Source organism: Schistocerca serialis, chromosome 5 (assembly GCF_023864345.2).
Source record: "Schistocerca serialis cubense isolate TAMUIC-IGC-003099 chromosome 5, iqSchSeri2.2, whole genome shotgun sequence".
In the NCBI taxonomy this organism is placed as follows: Eukaryota; Metazoa; Arthropoda; class Insecta; order Orthoptera; family Acrididae; genus Schistocerca; species Schistocerca serialis.
In genome coordinates this window covers 470,205,065-470,230,561 of record NC_064642.1, presented here as the reverse complement: position 1 = coordinate 470,230,561, position 25,497 = coordinate 470,205,065, and the positions used below count along the sequence as shown (strand labels likewise).

Sequence of the window (25,497 nt, the reverse complement as noted above, 5' to 3'; positions counted from 1 at the left end):
CGAAATGGCTGCATGAAAAACGCGAAGAAATCGAAAAACAGATGTGTGTCAGAATGACTGATTCAGAATATAGAACAGTGAAAACAACCTTCGGTAAAAGTAGAGACAATTGCGGTAACGTTTAGAGTGCAACGGGAATTCCACTGTTAAACACAGCTGAGAGAGCAGACAGGTGGATAGAGTACATAGAAGGCCTCTATGAGGGCGAAGACTTGTCTGATGTGTCTGAAAAGGAAACAAGAGTCGATATGGAAGAGATAGGTATCCAGTATAAGAATCAGAATTTAAAAGGGCTTTGGAAGACTTAAGATTAAACAAGGTAGATGGGATGGGTAAAATCATTGGGGGAAGTGGCAACAGAACGACTATTAACGTTCGTGTGTCGAATGTATAAGTCCGTAATACACATTCGGTGAAACATCATCCACACAATCTCGAAGACAGCGAGAGATGGCAAATGCGAGAATTATCGCACAGTTTAATAGCTGATGCATCAAAGTTTAGGACAGGGATAACATTCAGAAGAATGGAAAACTAAATTGAGGATCTGTTAGATGACGATCAGTTTGGCTTTAGGAAAAGTAAATGCACTTGATAGGCAGCCCTGACGTTAAAGCTGATAACGGAAGTAAGACTAAAGAAAAATCAAGACTCGTTCATAGGATTTGTCGACCTGGAAAAAGCGTTCAACAATGTAAAATGGTGCAAGATGTTCGAAATTCTGAGAAAAATTGGGGTAAGCTGTCGGGAAAGACGGGTAATATTCAACAGGTACAAGAGCCCTGCTGTTCATTCTATACATCGAAGAAGCAATGACAGAAATAAAGGAAAGGTTGGAGAGTAGAATAAAAATTCAAAGTGAAAAGATATCAATGATAAGATTCGCTGATGACATTGTTATCCTCAGTGAAGCTAAAGATGATCTGCAGGATCTGCTGAATGGGATGAACAGTCTAATGAGCACAGGATATGGATTTACAGTAAATCGAAGAAAGACGTGCAATGAGAAACTGCCGAAATGAGAACAGCGAGAGACCTAACGTTGGGACTGATTGTCACAAAGTACATGAAGTCAGGGAAGTCTTCTACCTAAGCAGCAAAATAACTCATGACGGTTGGAGCAAGTAGCACATCAAAAGCGGGCTAACACTGGCTAAAAGGCTTTTCTGGCCAAGAGACGTCTATTAGTATCGAACGTAAGCCTTAATTTGAGGAAGAAATTTCTGAGAATGTATGTTTGGAGCACATCATTGTATGGTAAAGGAACACAGACTGTGGTAAAACCGGAACAGGAGAGAATCGAAGCATTTGAGACGTGGTGCTACAGACGATTGTTGGAAATTAGGTGGACTGATAAGACAAGGAATGACAAGGTGCTGCGCAGAATCGGAGAGGAAAGAAATATACGGAAAACACTGACAAGAAGAAGGGGCGGGATGATAGGACATTTGTTAAGATATCAGGGAATAACTTCCATCGTACAAGAGCTGTAGAGGGTAAAAACTGTTGAGGAAGATAGCAATTTGAATACATCCAGGAAATAATTTAAGAAATTGGTTTCAAATGTTACTGTGAGAAGAAGAGGTTTGCACAGGAGATGAAAACTGATATTACAAAACAGGAGGGGCAGAGAGAGAGAGAGAGAGAGAGAGAGAGAGAGAGAGAGAGAAGAGAGAGAGAGAGAACAGTGGCGAACAGAGAAATAGTTCGGAGATTTCAAAACAAATGGCTCTTGGTGTACGAGCTACTACTCTGTACCCAATGCACCTGGCTTTCTTCAAACTGATACTGAAATGATCCGTCCGCCTGCTGTGTCTGATTCGGGAGGACCTTCGTAATTTTTTTAGGAGGGTTTGAAGGCCTGTAGGAAGGGGAGGGGCAGATGTCCTTCTCTACCCATCGATGGTAATAATTTGATAACTGTTGAATATCGAATGACGGCGTTGTGATATGCCCCTCTTTGGCGTGCAAGTTCCTCTGTTGAAAACTATTTTTGCCACAAAGTGGCAATACGTGCATGGTATAAACTTGTTGGTGGACTAGTGTACACGAGTCCACTGTTCTGTTCTCTCAGAATGCAGCTTAAGATATACTATTTCATCAAAAGTTTCCGGACGCCTATTAGTGGGAATTGATATGAAGTATGTTCACCCTTAAACTTTATGATTGCTTGAACTGTAATGGGGACGCTTTCAGTCTGGTATCTGAATGTTTAAGGAGGAACGAAAGACCATTCTTTCCTGAGAGCCGGTACCAGAGTAGGTAGTGATGTTGAAGCCGACGTTCTGACTCATCCCAAAGTTCTTCCATTGGGTTCAGATCGGCTCTCTAGGCAGGCTAGTTCATTTCAGCATTTCAGGAATGTGAATTTCCATGAACTATTTTCTCACTGATGGTGCTTTATGGCAGCGTGCATTCTCATGCTGACAAAAACAATCATCGTCCCCGAGTAGTTTGTCTCTTGTACGCCAAACACAACGCTGTAAAATATGTCCGGGATGCAGTCTGATACTTTGAGCAGCACAGACGGCGACGCGTACTAACTCCGCAGGACAACGGCCTCATGACAACGTTGGTGCTGACGTGCAGGCTCTGCTGCCACCACTGTTACTACGAGCTGCACCCTGGTCAGCACATAACAGGTGGCCGCTTTCGGCTTGTTCTCCTATCAACGCTGGCTGCCTGAACGTCGATAAATTAACTCTTATATTTTGTGGATAGTAAATGCTTAATATTGTAATACTGTCTCAGTAACATCTTAGGGCCTCGGACGGGAATCTATCCTCCAAATCAGTGTACTCACATACCATTAGCGGTCAACTGTCGATGTCATGACCTCAATCAGACCTCGAACCATACTATGCCACAGTAGTGTCCCGCCATCAAGGCGCTACAGAAGGGTTGAAATGTCACAGATAGATTTGTTACTTAGATGACATCCAATGAGTTGGATCGGATCCAGTAACTAGCTGGAGGTAGTTTAAAATAAACAAAGTGGAACTGGTCAGATCTAATGGAAAACAATGAATTAACTTATTCCAGAGGAAACTTAAGGAGTTCTGGTTTTGTTTGTACCCTTCCCATTTTGGACTTTATATTCCTGTTTTGGTGATTTGGAGATTTTGGGCCGAAGTATGAAGGAACCATCTGGAGGAATGCTTGACTGTTAGCTGTGTACGTATTCCAGGCCACTGGTCGAATCTCAGTACATTCGTGAGACTAGACCTAGTTACTGGTAATAATTATCAAGTTTGGAGTAGTGATGTTTAATTCGTGGGTCAGAGGTAAATAGGCGACTTTAAATGAAATGAAATGATAATACAACTGCAGCTGTGCAGGGAATTCGTGTGGCTGCGCCGATAAACATTTCTGATCGAGTCAGTGGAACTGTCTTCTTCATTTCCGTCTGTGTTTTCCGTATTAGGCCAACAGCGATCTGTTAGGCTTCCCCGCTCTTTCTCTGTCTCCCGCGACCTCCTTTCTCTTTTGGTTTAAAGTTCCTTACGTGCCGTGATAGTTTCTCTGGATCCATCCTTTGTAGATGTTAGGTTACTTTTACACCTTATATCGGCTATCAGAAGTCTTCATAAAGAAGTATCATTAATTCATTAAGAAACGAGCCGAAGTGTGGAAATGAAAACCGCTGATGGAACTGTATTGCACTGAAAAGGTGTTTGAATGTTGTGCAGGTGTGGTTAAATTTAGTGGAGCTAAACTTCTTACTGTTGTTATTTATAGATCCCCAGACTCCGATTTCACTACATTTTTGCTAAAGCTAGAGGAGGTTCTTGGTTCACTTTATAGGAAATACAAAAAGTTAGTTATATGTGGTGACTTCAATATTAATTGTATAAGTGATTGTGCAAGGAAAAGGATGCTAGTAGACCTCCTTAATTCATATAATCTTATGCAAACCGTATTCTTTCCAACAAGAGTGCAAGGGAACAGTAGAACAACCATAGACAATATTTTTGTTCATTCGTCATTATTAGAAGGGCATTCTGTTAGCAAAAAGGTGAATGGCCTTTCAGATCATGATGCACAAATTTTAAGTCTAAAAGATTTGTGTGCTGCAACACATGTTAAATATAGTTACCAACTTTTTAGGAAAGCTGATCCAGTTGCTGTACAGACTTTTGTAAACCTTATCAAGGAACAAGAGTGGCGAGATGTTTAAAGTGCTGATACGGTAGACGATGAATATAACGCTTTCCTCAAGACTTTTCTCGTGCTCTTTGAAAGTTGCTTTCCGTTAGAACGTTCAAAACAGGGTACTAGCACAAACAGGCAGCCTGGGTGGCTGACTAAAGGGATAAGAATATCTTGTAGAACAAAGTGGCAATTATATCAAAACGTTAGAAACAGTCAAAATCTAAATGCAGCAGCCCATTACAAACAGTATTGTAAGGTGCTTAAAAAAGTTATTAGGAAGGCAAAAAGTATGTGGTATGCAGATAGAATAGCTAAGTCTCAGGATAAAATTAAAACCATATGGTCAGTCGTAAAGGAAGTGGCTGGTCTGCAGAGACCGGTCGAGAATATAGAATCAGTGCGTAGTGGGGATGTCCGTGTTACTGATAAGTCGCAAATATGTACAGTACTTAATAATCACTTTCTGAATATAGCAGGTGAACTAAATAGAAACCTAGTCCCAACAGGGAATCATATAGCGCTCTTAGAAAAAAGTGTTCCGAGACTGTTACCTGAAATGCTCTCCCATGATACTGACAAGAGGGAGATTGAGTTAATAATTAAATCACTAAAGACCAAGAACTCTCATGGATATGACGGGGTATCTAGCAGAATACTGAAGTATTGTTCCACGTATGTTAGCTCAGTACTTAGCCATATCTGTAACTTTTCCTTTAGGAGTGGTCGGTTTCCTGACCGATTAAAGTACTCGGTAGTGAAGCCACTTTATAAAAAGGGAGACAGGGATAATGTTGACAATTATAGACCTATTTCTATGCCATCGGTGTTTGCTAAAGTTATCGAGAGGGTTGTATATACAAGGTTACTGCAGCATTTAAATTCACATAATTTGCTGTCAAATGTACAGTTTGGTTTTAGAAATGGCTTAACAACTGAAAATGCTATAGTCTCTTTTCTCTGTGAGGTTTTGGACGGATTAAATAAAAGGTTGCGAAGTTTGCAGAAGTTTGACCATTATGGAGTAAGGGGAGTAGCTTACAATTGGTTTGCCTCTACTTTAAGAACAGAAAGCAGAAGGTAATCCTCCGCAATATTGAGAGTGGTAATGATGTTCAGTCCCAATGGGGCACTGTTAAATGGGGCGTTCCCCAAGGGTCGGTGCTGGGGCCACTGCTGTTTCTTATTTATGTAAATGATATGCCTTCTAGTATTACAGGTGATTCAAAAATATTTCTGTTTGCTGATGACACCACCTTGGTAGTGAATGATCTTGTGTGTAATATTGAAACATTATCAAATAATGTAGTTCATGATATAAGTTCGTGGCTTGTGGAAAATAATTTGATGCTAAATCACAGTAAGACTCAGTTTTTACAGTTTCTAACCCACAATTCAACAAGAACTGACAGTTTAATCAGACAGAATGGGCATGTTATAAGCGAGACGGAACAGCTCAAGTTCCTAGGCGTACGGATAGATAGTAAGCTGTTGTGGAAAACCCATGTTCAGGATCTTGTTCAGAAACTAAATGCCGCTTTATTTACCATTAGAACAGTATCTGAAATAAGTGACATTTCAACACGAAAAGTAGTATACTTCGCATATTTTCATACGCTTATGTCATATGGTATTATTTTTTGGGGTAATTCTTCTGATTCAAAAAGGGTATTTTTGGCTCAAAAACGAGCTGTTAGAGCTATGTATGGTGTAAGTTCGAAAACCTCTTGTCGACCCCTATTCAATAGTCTGGGAATTTTGACATTGCCCTCACAGTATGTATTTTCTTTAATGTCGTTTGTTGTTAGCAATATTAGCTTATTCCCAAGAGTTAGCAGCTTTCACTCAGTTAATACTAGGAAGAAATCAAATCTGCATGTGGAATGCACTTCCCTGACTCTTGTGCAGAAAGGAGTGCACTATTCTGCTGCATCCATTTTCAATAAGCTACCACAAGAACTCAAAAATCTTAGCAGTAGCCCAAACACTTTTAAGTCTAAACTGAAGAGTTTCCTCATGGCTCACTCCTTCTATTCTGTCGAGGAGCTCCTGGAAGAGCTAAAAAATTAAGCAAATTCCAGTGCTACATTCTTGATTTTCTTTATTAAACTAAAGACTTGTCGCCTGAATATGTTTCTTATATTTCATTTTATCTGTTTCTACAATCGTGTTATAATTTCATGTATTGACTCGTTCCATGACCATGGAGACTTCTCCTAAATGTGGTCCCACGGCACAATAAATAAATAAAAAAAAATAAAATAAAATAAACAGTGGAAGACGGTGTGGTCCCTGTAAGAGCTCTGAGGCTCAAAAACTCGCCACTGGAGGGACAGGGGCGCACACCTGGATGACGAGAGAGTCGGCATGAGCCCGCGTAGACCGTCCACTGGACCAGTCGTGCTGTAAGCGGTGAAATGGAGGGTTCAAAACAAGATGAAAGGGTGCAGTGCGTTTCCTTACAGCGGAAGGAGTGCGGGAAATGGAAATTCAACAAAGAATGGCACAAGCGAACGGAGGACAACGCATGTCCATTGCAAGGGTCAAAGTGTGGTACAAGAGATTCAAGGAAGAACGGATGTCGCTGGCCGCCACGCTAGAACGCCACGTCGCATTATCGATACCATTGTGCAGCAGGTGGGTGCCTTCATTATTGAAGAGCGGAGAGTTACGGTGGCAGCATTACCCCAGAGGTCGGACTGAGAGTCGGAATGGCAGCTGACATTCAGTAGTCTCCGCACACATGTGTCGTTCTTCGAAGCATTTCTGTTCCCCGCCCTCTTGCCGCTATAAATAAACGTACTACATTAATTTTCTCTTCTTTTGAAGCCCCCATGTTTCTGTTTTCATGAATGAGTGCTGTGATTGGTCAGCGCCTGCTGACACTGTCGTTGCGTGGGCGTGCGCCCATGTCTCTCTAGCGGCGAGTTTGAGTGTTATGGGGCAACACGTTATTTCGTAGGCAGTAGCATTCGTTTTAGAGCGTCCGGCTTGTATTTGTTTTAACGCACTTTATAGGAAGAATTTATACAGAACAGATACAAAACGAAAAAAAGTTAAGGCTTGAGAGAAGGCCTGTAGTCTGTCCGCTACGCTGATCAATAGCAGTGGAACAGTAGTTCAGGTAATTTTTCTCGAACGCTGCACATTACAAAGAGTTCTAGCACTGTATATGTGATGTCTGTTCTTCTGCATATGTCCGAACGAACAAACAGCACATATATCGGGTGGTCCATTGATAGTGACCGGGCCAAATATCTCACGAAATAAGCATCAAATGAAAAACTACAAAGAACGAAACTCCTCTAACTTGAAGGGGGAAACCAGATGGCGATATGGTTGGCCCGATAGATGGTGCTGCCATAGGTCAAACGGATATCAACTGCGTTTTTTGAAATAGGAACCCACATTTTTTATTACACATTCGTGTAGTACGTAAAGAAATATGAATGTTTTAGTTGGACCACTTTTTTCGCTTTGAGATAGATGGCGCTTTAATAGTCACAAACGTATAGGTACATGGTATCACGTAACATTCCGCCAGTGCGGACGGTATTTGCTTCGTGATACATTACCCGTGTTAAAATGGACCGTTTACCTATTGCGGAAAAGGTCGATATCGTGTTGATGTATGGCTATTGTGATCAAAATGCCCAACGGGCGTGTGCTATGTATGCTGCTCGGTATCCTGGACGACATCATCCAAGTGTCCGGACAGTTCGCCGGACAGTTAGGTTATTTAAGGAAACAGGAAGTGTTCAGCCACATGTGAAACGTCAACCACGACCTGCAACAAATGATGATGCCCAAGTAGGTGTTTTAGCTGCTGTCGCGGCTAATCCGCACATCAATAGCAGACAAATTGCGTGAGAATCGGGAATCTCAAAAAGTCTGTGTTGAGAATGCTATATCAGCTTGGATTGCACCCTTACCATATTTATATGCACCAGGAATTGCATGGCGACGACTTCGAACGTCGTGTATTGTTCTGCCACTGGGCACAAGAGAAATTACGGGACGATGACAGATGTTTTGCACGCATTATATTTAGCGACGAAGCGTCATTCATCAACAGCGGTAACGTAAACAAACATAATATGCACTATTGGCCAACGGAAAATCCACGATGGCTGCGACAAGTGGAACCTCAGCGACCTTGGGTTAATGTATGGTGCGGCGTTATGGGAGAAAGGATAAGTAGCCCCCATTTTAACGATGGCAGTCTAAATGGTGCAATGTGTGCTGATTTCCTACATAATGTTCTACCGATTAATACAAGATGTTTCACTGCATGACAGAATGCCGATGTACTTCAAACATGATGGATGTCCGGCACATAGCTCGCGTGCGGTTGAAACGATTTTGAATAGCATATTTCATGACAGGTGGATTGGTCGTCGAAGCCCGCACGTTCACCGGATCTGACGTCCCCGGATTTATTTCTGTGGGGAAAGTTGAAGGATATTTGCTATTGTGATCCACCGACAACGCATGACAACATGCGTCAACGCATTGTCAATGCATGTGCGATCATTACGGAAGGCGAACTACTCGCTGTGGAGAGGAATGTCGTTACACGTATTGTCAAATGCATTGAGGTTGACGGGCATGATTTTGAGCATTTATTGCATTAATGTGGTATTTACAGGTAATCACGCTGTAACAGCATGGGTTCTCAGAAATTATAAGTTCACAAAGGTACATGTATCACATTGGAACAACCGAAATAAAATATTTAAACGTACCTACGTTCTGTATTTTAATTTAAAAACCTACCTGTTACCAACTGTTCGTCTAAAATTGTGAGCCATATGATTGTGACTATAACAGCGCCATCTATCTCAAAGCGAAAAAAGTAGTCCAACTAAAACATTCATATTTCTTTACGTACTACACGAATACATATTAAAAAATGGGGGTTCCTATTTTTAAAAAACGCAGTTGATATCCGTTTGACGTATGGCAGCGCCATTAGCGAGCCAACCATAGCGCCATCTGGTTTCCCCCTTCAAGCTAGACGAGTTTCGTTCTTTGTAGTTTTTTCTTTTGACCCTTATTTCGTAAGATATTTGGCCCGGTCACGATCAATGGACCACCCTGTATAATGAAGGCGAGGACGGCCAGCGATCACTTCACTGCAGATGCGCAGAATACTCGAACTCTTACGCGAAATATCGCGACTAATGAAGATAATGGGCAAGGGACACTGCATCAGTAATGTGTGGATAAGTTGAAAATGTTGGCCTGACGAGAGGCGTGCTAGGGAAGTACGCGCAGTTGCGGTGACCACTGCGTCCAGATAGCGCATGGTCAGCGTATCTGCCAAGTAAGCAGGAGACCCAGGTTCGAATTCCCGTACAGCAGAAGTTTTCAACTTTCCCCATTGATTTAAATCAATGCCCACTGGGAGCTACCGCCATGAATGCCTTTGCGTCTGCCAGCCGTTGTGGCCGATCGGATCTAGGCGCTTCAGTCGGGAACCACGTAGCTGCTACGGTCGCAGGTTCGAATCCTGCCTCGGGCATGGATGTGTGTGAAGTCCTTAGGTTAGTTAGGTTTACGTAGTTCTAAGTCTAGGGGACTGATGACCTCAGATGCTAAGTCCCATAAGGCTTAGGGACATTTGAACCATTTTGAACCCTTGTGTCTTAGTACACGTTTTCTTGCATCGGACGTGAGTGGGGCTTCGCACGGCACCACGGAAGCTCCGACAACGGACGGAAAATTACTCCATTACACAGGTGTTTCCTGGCGTTAAGAGAGTACTGAGAAAGATTTTTGGAATCCACAAACCCCATCCTGTGCAAGTCATCAGGATCAGGGTAGCATAAAAACTTTTTTTTAACGTTTTACCACCAGATGTTACCAGCGTGGGTGTATTTGTCGTCACTTCGCTATGCCTCTGCCTCGGGATTACCCGAGGTCAGTCAGGCTTGCCGTTGGTGTTGGCGAAAGACGTCTCTCTCTCTCTCTCTCTCTCTCTCTCTCTCTCTCTCTCTCTCACACACACACACACAAACAGAAGTGCTCTGTCAGGCCGCCACTCGGAGAGACTGCGCGGCGGAGAAAGAAATTTACAGCCGGCAGTGTCGCGGGGCACGGAAGGCGGCGGCAGCGTCACGCCATGCCCCCATTAAAAGAGATTAGTTCGCCCTCTCCCTGCACGGAGGCACGCGCCGCTGCGAAAACGGCGCGCCGGCACGCCCCGGCCCGCTGCTCAGAGCTCGCCGCACGCCGCAAGTCGCTTCCCGTGCGTCCACCCGCCCGCAAAACAAAAGGTGTCCGCTAATTTATGGGGCTATGCGGAATATTCCGGCCGGCCGCCAGATTAGTTTCGCGTTTCCACGCCTTCGGGGCCGGAGCACGCCCGCGCACGTACAAGCTAAAGAAGAGAATGTTTTTAAAAAAGTGGAGAAGGCGAGGGAATGTAGGAAGTTGAAAGTCTTTGCAGTGCTGCGTTTCGCTTCCGCACCTACTCCCCCCTCCCCCCACCCTCACCCCTCCCAGTCTTCTGCAGCGCAAATGTGACAGCACGACAGGGATATTTGTAGTGAACCGCAGAAACCTGCAGGAGGGGTAAAACGCCTAGGTCAGTTCGCAAGCAGCAGACTGTATGCTAATGAAGAAAGCGGGGCAATTCGAAGACAATATATACAGGGTGATCGAAAAGTCAGTATAAATTTGAAAACTGAATAAATCACGGAATAATGTAGATAGAGAGGTACAAATTGACACACTTGCTTGGAATGACATGGGGTTTTATTAGAAACAAAAAAATACGAAAGTTAAAAAAATGTTCGACAGATGGCGCTTCATCTGATCAGAATAACAATAATTAGTATAACAAAGTAAGACAAAGCAAAGATGATGTTCTTCACAGGAAATGCTCAATATGTCCACCATCCCTCCTCAACAATAGCTGTAGTCGAGGAATAATGTTTTGAACAGCACTGTAAAGCATGTCCAGAGTTATGGTGAGGCATTGGCGTCGGATGTTGTCTTTCAGCATCCCTAGAGATGTCGGTCGATCACGATACACTTGCGACTTCAGGTAACCCCAAAGCCAATAATCGCACGGACTGAGGTCTGGGGACCTGGGAGGGCAAGCATGACGAAAGTGGCGGCTGAGCACACGATCACCACCAAACGACGCGCGCAAGAGATCTTTCACGCATCTAGCAATATGAAGTGGAGCGCCATCCTGCATAAACATCGTACGTTCCAGCACATGTTTATCAGCCAGTCAGGGGAAGATGCGATTCTGTAACATATCGGCGTACCTCTCACCCGTCACGGTAGTAGTTTTGCTGTCCAGCGCCATCTGTCGGACATTTTGTGAACTTTTTTTTGTTCTAATAAAAGCCCATGTCATTCCAAACATGTGTGTCAATTTTTACCTCTCTATCTACATTATTCCGTGGTTTATTAAGTTTTCAAATTTATACTGACTTTTTGATCACCCGGTATTTTTAGAGAAATAGTTACGTTAGCACCCTGATGCGGACTGAGATACCGCTGTGATGTCTAGCTTTTTTTTAAAAGTTATATGAATTAGGATTCCACCTTGTTTTTGGGAAACGTAAGCCTTCCCTTTTCTCTTGACAATTTTAGATCGTTCCGCTTGCAAAATTCAGACAGACTGAATAGTTTACATGTCGGTATTTCTTCTATATACCGGATGCTTATAATTAAAGTGTAGCTACCCATGAAGGTCCAGTGTGACAGCGAAACTTCTAAATACGCTAAAGCGTCAATGCCGAATCGATTTATTCTTTCAAGAAATTAGTTCCAGTTTTGGCCACAAGGTGCAAAACTGGCGCTGTACTTTGTCGACTTCTCCGGTGCCCATGTTGAAAAAATTGTACAAGTGCTGGTTAATAATAAAATCAACATTATGCCTTTTTCACTTGTTTTACCTTTCCTGCTCACATTCCAAAAAATGGTTCAAATGGCTCTGCGCACTATGGGACTTAACATCTGAGGTCATCACTCCCCTAGACTTAGAACTACTTAAACCTAACTAACTTAAGCACATCACACACATCCATGCCCGAGGCAGGATTCGAACCTCTACATGTGGAAACATTTCTATACGTCTGTCTTTCGTTCACCGCACCAGATTTGCAACCGGTGGCCAAAACTGGAACCAATTTTTTTCCAGCGTCACTGCATTAGAATATCTTCTAAGATTCGCTGCCATACGACCATTACAGCCCGCACTGGACCTTTGAGAGGAGCTGCACTTCACTACCCGATAGATTCGTTTCAAATTGGACCACAATTTGCTCCAAAGATGATTCAGTTAATGTTAACACACTCTCCGACCGGTGGCTGCACCCAGTCAACCCAACCGTAGTATGTCCAACCACGAATGCCACACATCTACATGTTTACCTTAGCTGTATTAAACTCTAAATGTACCTTAATACAGAATACAGCTGAAGTAGTTCTTAACACTAGGACTCTAAATCCTCGTAAAATTTACACGAAATTCCCTGTTGTACACTACTGGCCATTAAAATTGCTACACCAGGACGATGAGGTGCTACAGACGCGAAATTTAACCGACCGGAAGAAGATGCTGTGATATGCAAATGATTAGCTTTTCAGAGCATTCACACAAAGTTGGTGGCGATACTTACAACGTGCTGACATGAGGAAAGTTTCCAACCGATTTCTCATACACAAACAGCAGTTGACCGGCGTTGCTTAGTGAAACGTTGTTGTGATGCCTCGTGTAAAGTGGTGAAACGCGTACCATCACGTTTCCGACTTTGATAAAGATCGGATTGTAGCCTATCGTGATTGCGGTTTATCGTATCGCGGCATTGCTGCTCGCGTTGGTCGAGATCCAATGACTGTTAGCAGAATATGAAATCGGTGGGTTCAGGAGGGTAATTCGGAATGCTGTGCTGGATCCCAACGGCCTCGTATCACCAGCAGTCGAGATGACAGGCATCTTATCCTAATGGCTCTAACGGATGGGGCAGCCACGTCTCGATTCCTGAGTCAACAGATGGGGACGTTTGCAAGACAACAACCATCTGCACGAACAGTTCGACGACGTTTGCAGCAGCATGGACTGTCAGCTCGGAGACCATGGTCGCGGTTACCCTTGACGCTGCATCACAGACAGGAGCGCCTGGGATAGTGTACTCAACGACGAACCTGGGTGCACGAATGGCAAATCGTCATTTTTTCGGATGAATCCAGGTTCTGTTTACAGCATCATGATGGTCGCATCCGTGTTTGGCGACATCGCAGTGAACGCACATTGGATGCGTGTAGTCGTCATCGCCATACTGGCATATCACCTGGGGTGATGGTATGGGGTGCTTTTGGTTACACGTCTCGGTCACGTTTTGTTCGCATTGACGGCACTTTGAACAGTGGACGTTACATTTCAGATGTGTTATGACCCGTGGCTCTACCCTCCATTCAATCCCCGCGAAACCCTACATTTCAGCAGGATAATTCACAACCGCATGTTGCAGGTCCTGCACGAGCCTTCCTGGATACAGAAATGTTCGACTGCTGCCCTGGCCAGCACATTCTCCAGATCTCTCACCAATTGAAAACGTCTGGTCAATGGTGGCCGAGCAACTGGCTACAAATGGCCGTGTACTGTCCGGCCGGCGGGAGAGCGGTGAGGCAGCAATGGAGATAGCAGCGGGCGATCCGTTCGCATTCCTCTGTTGGCATTTCGGGCACGTCTTGCAATTTGGACGGCGCTGGTCGCGCTCTCGTCGTGTTGCCACTATCGCTCGATTCTTTGTTGGTATTCTTCGTCTCTGTTGACAAGACTTTGCGAACCCGTCCTAGCGATATCCTAATAGTTGGTTGCACGTCAAAGCACCTTGCTGTTCTAAAAGTCAAACGTATAGTCTTTCTTGTTGCTATGGTCTGTTATAGCTGATTTTTCTGACAGTCCCGGTTCCCACATGCCTCATGTACTCCCAGCGTCTCGGAATAGAGCGCTGCGTTTACCCAGTGTACCGCTGGCCACTTCAGCAGGCGACGCTGTATATTCCCAGTACGTTCATTTTCAGTGGGTCTTTCATAGAACCAGGCAACTTTCTCGTCTTAGCGGTGGTCTGAAAATGGTTTTTATGCTGGTTATTTCCAGTATCCGCGCAATTTTGGCTGGGGGCGGTCCCGGGTAAAGAAGGAAAACCAGTCTCTTGTCTACGCCTTTCTCATTCCGGTTTCCAGTATCTAGTCTGTTCTTGAATGCGCTATTAATCTGCACTTCACTATACCCATTTTTCCGGAATACTTCTTTCATGTTGCACTGGATAGTGATAGCTCGTTACATGCAGGTCTGTGTGTTTCTTTTTTCTATATACTGAATGCCCTAGTGCACCATCTGCCTTCCTCCTTATTATAACGTCCAGGAAAGGGAAACAACCATTCTCCTCTATTCCCATAGTGAAAACAATATTTTGATGGATGTTGCTAAGGTGGTCCAGAAACTCGTCCAATACCTGCCTACTGCCATGGTTCTGTCATCATCCAGTGCAACGGAAGACAGTGCCGACCACCCTGGCACGTCTTCTGCGATAAAGAAAGCCTCCCAGACAAACTGCCACATGTGTAGGAAGCATTTTAATTTCGCTCAAATTTTACTCATTGTCATGGAAAGTGGTACACGCGTGAAGGGCTATAGGCACATTTTTCTGCTGATGCTTTTCACACGGTTTCTGACCAGCCTATAGACTGTGTTAGTACACATTTTGAGAATAAACGTGGAAACCCTAAAATTTTCGCAACATTTGCACACACCAAAATTCGGTTTGCAATAAATGATATTATGAGATAGGGGAAGCGAGTAGTTTGTTGTACGCTTAACATCCTAAATTGTTTTCTCTACGCACATATAGAAGAAACTGTATTTAAATAAATTGGGCCATGTCGTTTATAATTGAATTAGACAGACAGTGAATGAGAAGTTCGATGGTATAATACATCGTTAACTATACTGGGAAACATTTCGAGAAAAATGCTGGAATATGAGTAGAACACGAAACCGCTATGTCCCATAAAGTGCAATTTCAGCCCTGTTAGGCAATGAAAGTAAATGAGGTTCAAGAAACGCAGTGTCATCAGATTTCGTTGCTTTATTTAGCACAGCTCCCAACTTCTTTGAAAAAAATATTTCATTATCACCGTTAGCACATGCTTTACGACTGTCCTCCATTCAGGAACTTTCAATACCGTTAGAAAAGCATATCGTTTCCATTTAAAAGCAAATACTAATTCCTATATCTCCGTAACTAAAATATTTCAAATATTAAACGTACAATAAAATACTCACCCCTTTACCCTATATGATTCAGCTAAATCAGTATTTCCATAACACTGTACTCGCTGATATATTAATTTGTGTATGTGACGTTCACTTGTTATATCACATTTCAGTAACTGTAAAAGCCGTCTCGTGTAATGACATGATAATTTTCGGTTTCTGGTGCTATGGCACGAATATGCAGTAAGAATGTACTTTTAACACGCACAGGTGGCTAGACATAGCCCACTTTAAGGTCGGTGATAGATCCAAAAACAAATATGAAAGTGTTCTGAATGCTTTCTCAGAAAATTGTTTTGAGAAAATAGCCTAGGAGCCCACAAAAATGGTTCAAATGGCTCTGAGCACTATGGGACTTAACATCTGTGGTCATCAGTCCCCTAGAACTTAGAACTACTTAAACCTAACTAACCTAAGGACATCACACACATCCATGCCCGAGGCAGGATTCGAAACTGCGACCGTAGCAGTCACGCGGTTTCGGACTGAGCGCCTAGAACCGCGAGACCACCGCGGCCGGTCTTACGAGTCCAAAGGAAATGTAAACTGTTAATGATAACATACTAAACCCCTTAACCACAGATTGGATCCCGGGTTCGATTCCCGGCTGGGATGCGGATTTTCTCCTCCCGGGTGTAGGGAAGCAGCCGACTCACGCCGTATAAAATTCACATCAGTCTTTCCATTGTGTGCCAGCCAGTCTGCTGTAACTAGCTCTGACGTCATAAATGTTGCGCAATACTTCAAAAATCAAGTAAATAACCTGAAACGTTTCTAGCATGTCAGGAGTAATACTAAATCAATATGTGTTGAATATCAGTTCAATAACTTTAACCATTTTCGAAATTTGGATGCTTTTCTGTAAAAATCATTGGCGCAACAGAAAAGAGCTAGAAACTTAAAAATTTATACTTAGATTCCTTTTGCATAATAATTTAGTAGAAACAGTATTCTGGATCTCACAAATTAAAATTTTAGTTGAAATTCATGATTTTCTGGTTTTTATCTTAAAAATTAAGGAAGCAAGATAGATTAAGTAGGCGAATAAATAAGGCTAGGATGTTTAAATTTAAGTAGAAGGGAGATCCGCTATAACCATAAAGATGTGAGAAGTTTCAACTGAATAACTATAAAACTATAGCGATAGCGTATCTCCAAAGGGTAAGTTCAGAGCTCGTCTACTGCGTGTAGAGTAATTAAATCAATTCTCTCGCCCAAAATATTTGACTTAGCCATGTCAGACTTTTATTATGATTACTTACCTGTGTGCTGATTGCACATTTAAATTGAGAGCTTCATCGGCCATCAGCAAAGGAAGCAATGATTTATTCAATAACTTAAAGTGGTGCATTACTAGCCCAGCGGCTAGTCGGGAGAGCCGATTTGATCAGGCGTTCCATTAGCCGTCCGCACCGCGGCTTTATATATAAGAACGCTGCGCAAGGAAAAAAGGCCCCAGTTCTCTCCAGACACTGACTAGCGCACCATCTGTGCCAGGAGTCGCGTCGCGTCGGTATCATTGCTATAAACAGCCTCGGATGCCGTAATAAGTTACTCGGGATACGCGTAACCATGAAATCGTTTTCGAGTGAAGTGTTAATTCTGGGATGACTTTAATGATCTATCTTCAATCTGCGTATGTCGTATTTTCACGTGCCGCTGCGGGACAGAAATTCTACCATTATTTATTGTGGCGTTTGATGAACATTATCATCAAATTATGGCGAGCATTCACTTAAACCTTTAATTTGAACAGTTATAGTTGCATCAGCGCGTTAGACTCTGAACTGCTCTGGTAGCTGGATTGTGTGGATTCTTTTTCTTTGGTCTGTGACTTTCAGAATATAGTGAACATTTTAGACAGAATCGTTTTTGATTATGAATCCCAGACAATCTCCTAATTCCTCAGAGCTATAAGCTGTAGCTATAAGTGTATTTCTCAGATGAAGTAGGCACTAGGAATTCTAATTAAAGGCTTCACGTTTTGCTAATCACTTTCTGGTTGCCAATATTGTAGTTAGAGAGCCAGTGTTGAGAACGGCAAACAACAGCATTAAATAAATAATAGGAACCATTTTATAAACAATAATTCCACCCGCCGCTCCACATATGGCTAACCGGCCGGGAAAAACAAACAAAACATATATTCTACAATTATTCCACCTGCCGCCCCACATATGTTGCTAATCGGCCGGGAAATACATCTTTTCTACATTAGACTCTACATTTAAATAACAACATATATTCTCAATAAATTCCACCCGTCGCCCCACACGGGGACTGATTGTTTGTGTTGTTCTCATCATTTCATCATCATTCGGGAAAGTGGCGAGACTGGACGGTGCACAGACTCGGAATTTGTACGTGCACCAACAACCACGCAGTTGAGCGCCCCACAAACCAAATATCATCTTCATCATCATTATCATCTTAGCCACAAACAGTTCTGAGCAAATAGAGACCGTCATGATGGATACAGTTATTACTGACTACAAGGTCATTGTAGCAAGACTGAATACCATAATATACAAATACGTCAAAGATGAATGCAAAATATCTCTACTTAAAAAGCAGATAAAAATTTTGTTGATGCCCAAAATAGCAACTTACACGTAGGCCAAACGTGGCTTAAATTAAAGAAATCGTACTGATGGCAATTGAGAGTTTCATACCAAGAAAATTAATAAGATGCGGAACAGTTCCCCAATGACACACAAAACAGGTCAGAATACTGTTGCAAAAGCAACGAAGGAAGCATACCAAATTTAAATGAAATGTAAAATGCCCACGATTGATAATGTCTTACAGAAGCTCCAAATTTAGCGCGAACTTCGCTGCGAGAAACTCTGTCTCAAAATCTCGCAGACTCTCATCGTATGTAAAGAACACCAGCGGTAAGGAACAGTCCGTACCTGCACTGTAGGATAGAAGTGGTAGTATTACCGATGGCAGCGCTGCTAAAGCTGAGTTACTACATACAATTTTCCGAAATTTCTTCACGAAAGAAGAGGAAGTAAATGTTCCAAAATTCGAATCAAGAACAGGTACGAACATAAGTAACTTAGAGGTAGATACCCTCAGTGTAGCGAAGCACCTTAAGTTACTTAGTAAAGGCAAGTCTTCTGGTCCACATTGTATACCAGTTAGATTCCTCTGAGAATATGCTGATGTAATAAATCCATAGTTAGTGATAATACACAACCCTTCGCTCGACCAAAGATCCGTACCTAAAGCCGAGAAAGTTGGACAAGTAATGCCAGTATTAAAGAAAAGAAGTAGACGTAATCCGCTGAATTATAGGCCTATATCATTGACATTGCACCATGAGTTTGGGACACATATTATGTTCGTACCTTATGAAACACCTCGAAGAAAACGATCTATTGACACATAACTAACAGGGATTCAGGAAATATTGTTCTTTTGAAAGACAACTGGCTCTTTAGTCAACACGAATAACGAATACTATCGACAGGGGATCTCAAATCGAGTCCATATTTTTAGATTACCGGAAGACTTTTGCCACCGCCCTTCACAAGAATCTCCTAACCCAACTGGGAGATTATGGAGTATCGTCTCAATTGTGCGACTGGGTCACATTTCATAGTAGCTGACTGGAGGCCACAGAGTGGAAGAGAAGTGATATCTGGGATTCCCCAAGGCAGTATTATAGCCCCTTCGCTGGTTTTAATCTATATGAACTATTTAGGAGATATTCTGAGTAGCCCTCTAAGACTGTTTGCAGTTTTTTTGTCTAGCAGAGTAGTCAGAAGATCAAAACCAATTGCAAAATGATTTAGACATGATATCTGCATGGTGAGATACATGTCAGCTGACACTGATTAGTAAAATATGGGAGGTCCTCCACACGAGTGCTAAAAAAATTCCGTTGAATTTCCGTTACGCAATAAACCATACAAATTTAAAGGTTGTCGTGTCAAGTAAAATTTTGTAGGGCAAGTGAAACAAAGACTGGGTTTTATTGGCAGAACAGTTTCTATTGCTCTTCGAGGGTGGAAAGGTAGATAAATAGCGTGAAAGGTGTTCTATGAGCACTTTGAAAGCTCCCTCTCTTCTTTTAATGTGTGTGTGTGTGTGTGTGTGTGTGTGTGTGTGTGTGTGTGTGTGTGTGAGTATATCTAGCTAGGAATATTTAGCTGGTATCGGATAACGACCTGACATAGGATAGAATAGATGAGGCATACAGATTACTTTTAGAAAGAAATCCCGATGAATTTTCTAAACATTTAACCAGACCAAGAAAGGGAAACAACTGTCTGTCCATGAGGGCCCAGAACGTGGCTCCTCCTTGCGAGCTCCTGATACTTTCGAGGGAAGTATGTGGACAAGCATAGCGATAGGGGACTCATGAACATTAAACGCATTTGTGATCTGCACATATAATTGACCTTGCCTTTTGGTGTGCACAACACTGAATGATACAGAGTAACACTAAATTAGCCCTATAGTGCTACCAACTTTAATTGAATGTGTACATGATTTCATGGGCATCGAATGTTGAGATGCAGTCCAATATACTTCCCTCTTGGGTTTTTAGCATTATCTAATTTCACAGTTACGCATGGACATTCATTTACTCCATCAGACGAGGGTATTGTTTCCCGACAATATAGAAAGAAATGTTCTAAACGCTGGAGGAGAAATAGCAACACGCATTGGGCAACTGGCACAACGAAGACAGATAAATTGCAGGCAACGAGAAACATTACGAAAAGTATTACTAATAATGGGGCTGTACCAGACCAACAGGTGAACGCAAGCGCGTCTTATTCAACACCACATTCTGATCATTACATGTTGCTCAAAGGGAATCATAACGGCAAAGAATAAATTCCCAGAATAAGTAATGATAATGTCACACGAATTTTCCATCTTTCATTCTTCTGCGAATGTTAGGTGGCTTACCGCCTGTGAGATGTGCCATACTTGAATCTACATTCCTATGGGTGAGAGGCCACGCAAAATAGCAGATTTTGTTCTGGACGGCAGTTTAATCGACACACTCTGTGGTAATCTCCCCATTTTTTATACTACCTCATTACATAACTTGACTCATCATCATTTTGTGGTAGGGAGATCCATTCTTATCATCTACGCACGAGGCAGCCGATCGAAGTAATCGGCTGATAATGAATATTGATCCGAAGAGAGTTTAAGGTCACGTCAATCAAAGCGGGTGCATCACAAACCATCCAATAGAGATGTACCCCCCTCTTTGAGACTACACGCGTAAGAACGGAACCACGTGACTCAGCGGTCAGCCCAGGAGAAAGTGAGTGCATAAGACCCTCTGATATTTACTTAAAATAAGTCATCGAAATAAATTCCACGTGAATACGTGAATAAAATCACCTATCGTATTAACCTCGCTATAGTCTAGGTACTAATAACCCCTTTGCGAAGTGAAGACACACAAGTCCAGTAGAGCACCAACCGTACGTCTCTCACTTTCGAAGCTCTGGAGCATTACGAGTTTAAAAACCACTCAAGATTCACAACAGGAGATAGAAAGATGAGGAAAGGGGACGGATCTGTATCGTGGTAAAAAAAAATAACACATTTGCATCCTGCCTTGCCCGAGGCTCTGGGTGTTCACTGATATATGAAAGGAAACACAGTTGTGAGAGGCGATTGTACATTACATTATAACACAAACTAAACTAGATGTGAGGCGATAAGGGCTACTATTTAAATGAAAGCTCGACTAGAATGAGATTTTCACTCTGCAGCGGAGTGTACGCTGATATGAAACTTCCTGGCAGATTAAAACTGTATGCCGGACCGAGACTCGAACTCGGGAGCTTTGCCTTTCGCGGGGAAGTGCTCTACCAACTGAGGTAGCCAAGCACGACTCACGGCCCGTCCTCACAGCTTTACTTCTGCCACAGCGTCTTCTTAAAGCGCGTCCAATAGACCCCTTTCAGCTTCACCAAACACTTGAGCGTGAACGCAGACGCGGAGCGCGGTACTCACGCAGACGAGCCCCTGGAGGAGGCGCAGCGCGAAGAGCGCGTCGTGGTGCAGGCGGGCGGCGGCGGGCAGCAGCAGCGTGGCCACCGACTGCAGCAGGTTGCCCAGCACGAACAGCCGCTTGCCGCCCCAGCGGTCGCTGGCCCAGCCGCCCAGCGCCTGGCTCGCCACGTACCCGTAGAAGAAGCCCGACAGCACGCGGCCCTGCACCGCCTTGCTCCACTCGAACTCGCCCTGTCCAACAGAAAACACACACACTCTCTCAGTTACCACCTCCCGTCACAGACGGTACCAAAATTGTGAATTTTTTTAATTGACTTTTCATTTACCACATTGCTTTGTTTGTTAGTTTACTTGCAACATGCACTATTACAAACTATTTGTAATAATACTTGTGTGTGTGTGTGTGTGTGTGTGTGTGTGTGTGTGTGTTAGTGTAATGTTTGTGTTGTATGATGATGAGAAAAGGGAGACGGTGAAAACCGGTGCCGGTACCTACCCTACTCTTCGCGAATAGCACAAGGGGTCCACCAAGCTTAACGTCGGCATCCAACGTGCGCACTACCATCAAGTTGTCAAGTGATCATATAAAATTAATTGTTGGTAAGGCGGGTGCCAGGTTGAGATTCATTGGGAGAGTCCTTAGAAAACGTAGTCCATCAACAAAGGAGGTGCCTTACAAAACACTTGGTCCACCTATACTTGAGTATTGCTCATCAGTGTGGGATCCGTACCAGATCGGGTTGACAGAGGAGATAGAGAAGATCCCAAGAACAGCGGCGTGTTTCGTCATAGGGTTATTTGGTAAGCGTGATAGCGTTACGGAGATGTTTAGCAAACTCAAGTGGCGCTCTGCATCGCGGTGTAGCTTGCTGTCCAGGTTTCGAGAGGGTGCGTTTCTGGATGAGGTATCGAATATATTGCTTCCCCCTACTTATACCTCCCAAGGAGATAACGAATGTAAAATTAGAGAGATTCGAGCGCGCACGGAGGCTTTCCGGCAGTCGTTCTTCCCGCGAACCATACGCGACTGGAACAGGAAAGGGAGGTAATGACAGTGGCACGTAAAGTGCCCTCCGCCACGCACCGTTGGGTGGCTTGAGGAGTATAAATGTATATGTAGATGTAGATGAAGTGTGACACGTCCTCAGTTCAAGAGACACTGTGGAGAGGTTTGGTATTTAAACCGGGATGTTCCTAGTGATCAGGAACCTTACCCTACCACCTCTCTTCGCCTTGCTGGCCAAATACTGGCAATGAAAACTTTTTCCACCATCAGGATTCGAACCTGCTTACGCCCGGGTCGAGCGGCATGGCACAAGCGTGCGTTTCTTTATTCTATTTTATAATATATTTTTAATCCGTATTTCCTTTAAACCACACCGAAAATAAATGTACCTAGCACCGCATCGTGCGCTAACTAACCAGAACAAATATCTCGGTACTTTTGTACACCGAGGTAATATATATATATATATATATATATATATATATATATATATGAGAAACGGAAAATGTGTTTCGTACACGATGTAGAAGGGTTCGTCGCTACTCTCCTTACGCTTCATCATCCAGGTAAGTCTTCACGTATGTCGTAAGTTATTTCACCGATAACCGGACATGTTCTTTTCAGCTGAGTATATGGGTATCTTCTCCTACCAGTTCATGATTCAGCAGTGTGGACGGTCCCATAAGGCTTTCCCTAAGCAATTAGAATGGTGCGCGGAAAATATCGTTCATCTGCAAATAGAAGAAGACAAGGTGTGATATTTTCCGGGGTCAATCGTGCATAATACGATAAAATTTGTCGCACCAAGCACCGTACGTCTTCTGCCGCGCCACATCTGAGACGGTGCTCGTCCGTGTCCGGTGCTCCGCAGTCTGCACACAGTGACGAGTTCGTCATGTTTATCTTGTGGAGGCGGTATCGTATGTTTTGTTTACCGTTGACTGTGATCTACCATGTGGATAGGACGTCTGTATCCAGTGTAATCGTGTGTATCGTCCGCCACATCATCTTCCAACTAACATGAGGGTTTTTGGCCTCCATGATATTTGGTGGGCACCTCTGGTGGAAGACGCGATATATATCCCGCACCGTCGCCTGTTTCGTCGGTGGTACTGCTATACGGATATAACTGTGTTATAAAAGAACCTGAAGCAGTAGAAGGGTGGGCGTGTGTCTTGCGTCGTAAGCGGGGGCGTAAGGGAGGGCGGAGCTAACGCCTCCAGGAGCAAACCCGTCAAACTTTCCGAGTGGTGGCGCCACAGCTTGTTGTGCGAGCTGACATACAGGGCCACGCCACCGCTCTGTCGTGGACATGGACTAGGCCAAGACCTTCCCTTTCTGGGGGAAGAGTCAGAGAATCAACTGACTTTGAAGGGCATGCCTGTACTGAAGTAGGCTCCGAATGCCGCTAATATACATCGAGATATCAGTAACGGTATTGGAAGAACATGCGCTATGTGTGGAAGGCACGATGCGAGGAAAACATTGACGAAGTGTGTCTTTTGAAGAATGCCGAGGGTCTGCAGACGAAGGTTGGAGATCTGGACCCGAATTTGATGTAATAAGCGGCGGTAGTTAAGGGCCGCTGTGCGTCGTGTCGTCGTGAAACTCTATTGCGAGACATCTGACAGTACCATTAAGCTGTAGGGGGTCGACACACGCTGGGGCCAGTGCGTCTCCTATGGCCATGACGACCGATTTGGTGACGTTGAGACGGCTGCCTCAAGCCATACAGTATTTAGCAATCCATTCTAGTCCTCTGGTTTCATGGCAGTTGCGGAGTACGAGAACCAGGTCGTCTGCACAATACTGTACGGCGAAATGTGACGTCATGTAAGGTGAGTCCGGTGAGGTGTTCACGGAGGCCACAGAGGAGCGGTTCCACTACCAGAGCATAGAGTAAGGTCGACGGGGGGCAGCCTTGACGCACCGATCTGAAAATCTGGAGCGACTGCGTGAGACGCCCGTTAACGAGCACCTTGGATTCCGCCCCTCGGAGAAGGCGCATCACTACGTCTATGAATTGCTGTGGGTACTGCATGTGTTGGAGAACGGACGTCACTTACAAGTGATCCACTTGCTCGAAAGCTTGGCTAAAATCTAGTGATGCCAGCACTCTCGGGATGCGGCGTGCCCTCGCTATGGCTATTTTGTTGCGGTATCAACACAGTGCTGTGTAGATGTTTTTGATACCCAATAACGAAGCCTGATCTGGTGAGATGAAGTGAGGTAGCCTCGGTCGTAACAATTTCCTAATAGTCTGCCGATTATCTTCATGTCGCAGTTGACGAGTGTCAGCGGGCGGTAATGTATTCGAGCGCTACCTTTTCGGTTTGTGAACCGGTAGACCCATTCCTTCTACGGAGGCTGCGGGGGACATAAGCTCCCGACAGATGTCTGTCTACTTGGGAGCCAGTAAATACTGAAAAATTCTACGAAACTCCAGGGCCAGGAGATTTGTTCACCGCTCCTTTACCTATGGCGTCAATAACTTCGTCTTCCGTAATATCGTTCAATAATTCAGTTCGTAAATCCTGTTGGGACAACGCCATAAATCAATCTTGAGAGTCCTGTCACCGTCGTGCGTAATTGTCGAAGAAGGCTGGACCAATATCGCGCTATGTGGACTGCCGACAGCCGTCCGCCGTGGTGATGGCCTGCATCAGCGCCCGTCTTCCCAGTTTACGTTCTCGAATGACGTGGTACATGATTGGTCGCTCCGTTGCGAGGCCGTCGTGTGTTCGCGCTCCGACGATCGTCCCTTGGAGGTGCCGGCACATATGGGCTACGATCTGTGCTTTCGCACGCTGAACTATCATGTCGTTCGGGTGTGGGTGGCAAGAAGGCACATTCGCGAAGGACGGTGAAATAAAAATCGAGGGTCTGCCGCTTCCAAGCAGCGGTCTCACAACCATACGTAATCAAGGTTCTCCGTCAGGTCGGCTTGGTGCAGCTTAACCACCAACTGATCGATGTAGGATACGTCGAGAAGCGGGGGTCGCACGAACTCCACGTGTTTTCGATGGTGCGTCGGCAATCTGGA

At 44.0% G+C, this 25,497-nt stretch overlaps 1 protein-coding gene across 8 annotated transcripts in view; it reads right to left on the bottom strand.

Moving 5' to 3' along the window:
* Nucleotides 1–25,497, bottom strand: part of LOC126481363 (uncharacterized transporter slc-17.2-like) — a 643,476-nt gene that overhangs the window by 254,063 nt on the left and 363,916 nt on the right. For all 8 annotated transcript variants that reach the window (XM_050105066.1, XM_050105069.1, XM_050105065.1 and 5 more), the window contains one exon: nt 21,449–21,679. In XM_050105066.1, coding sequence (XP_049961023.1) covers nt 21,449–21,679 — 231 coding nt within the window. The remainder of the gene's footprint in view (nt 1–21,448; nt 21,680–25,497) is intronic.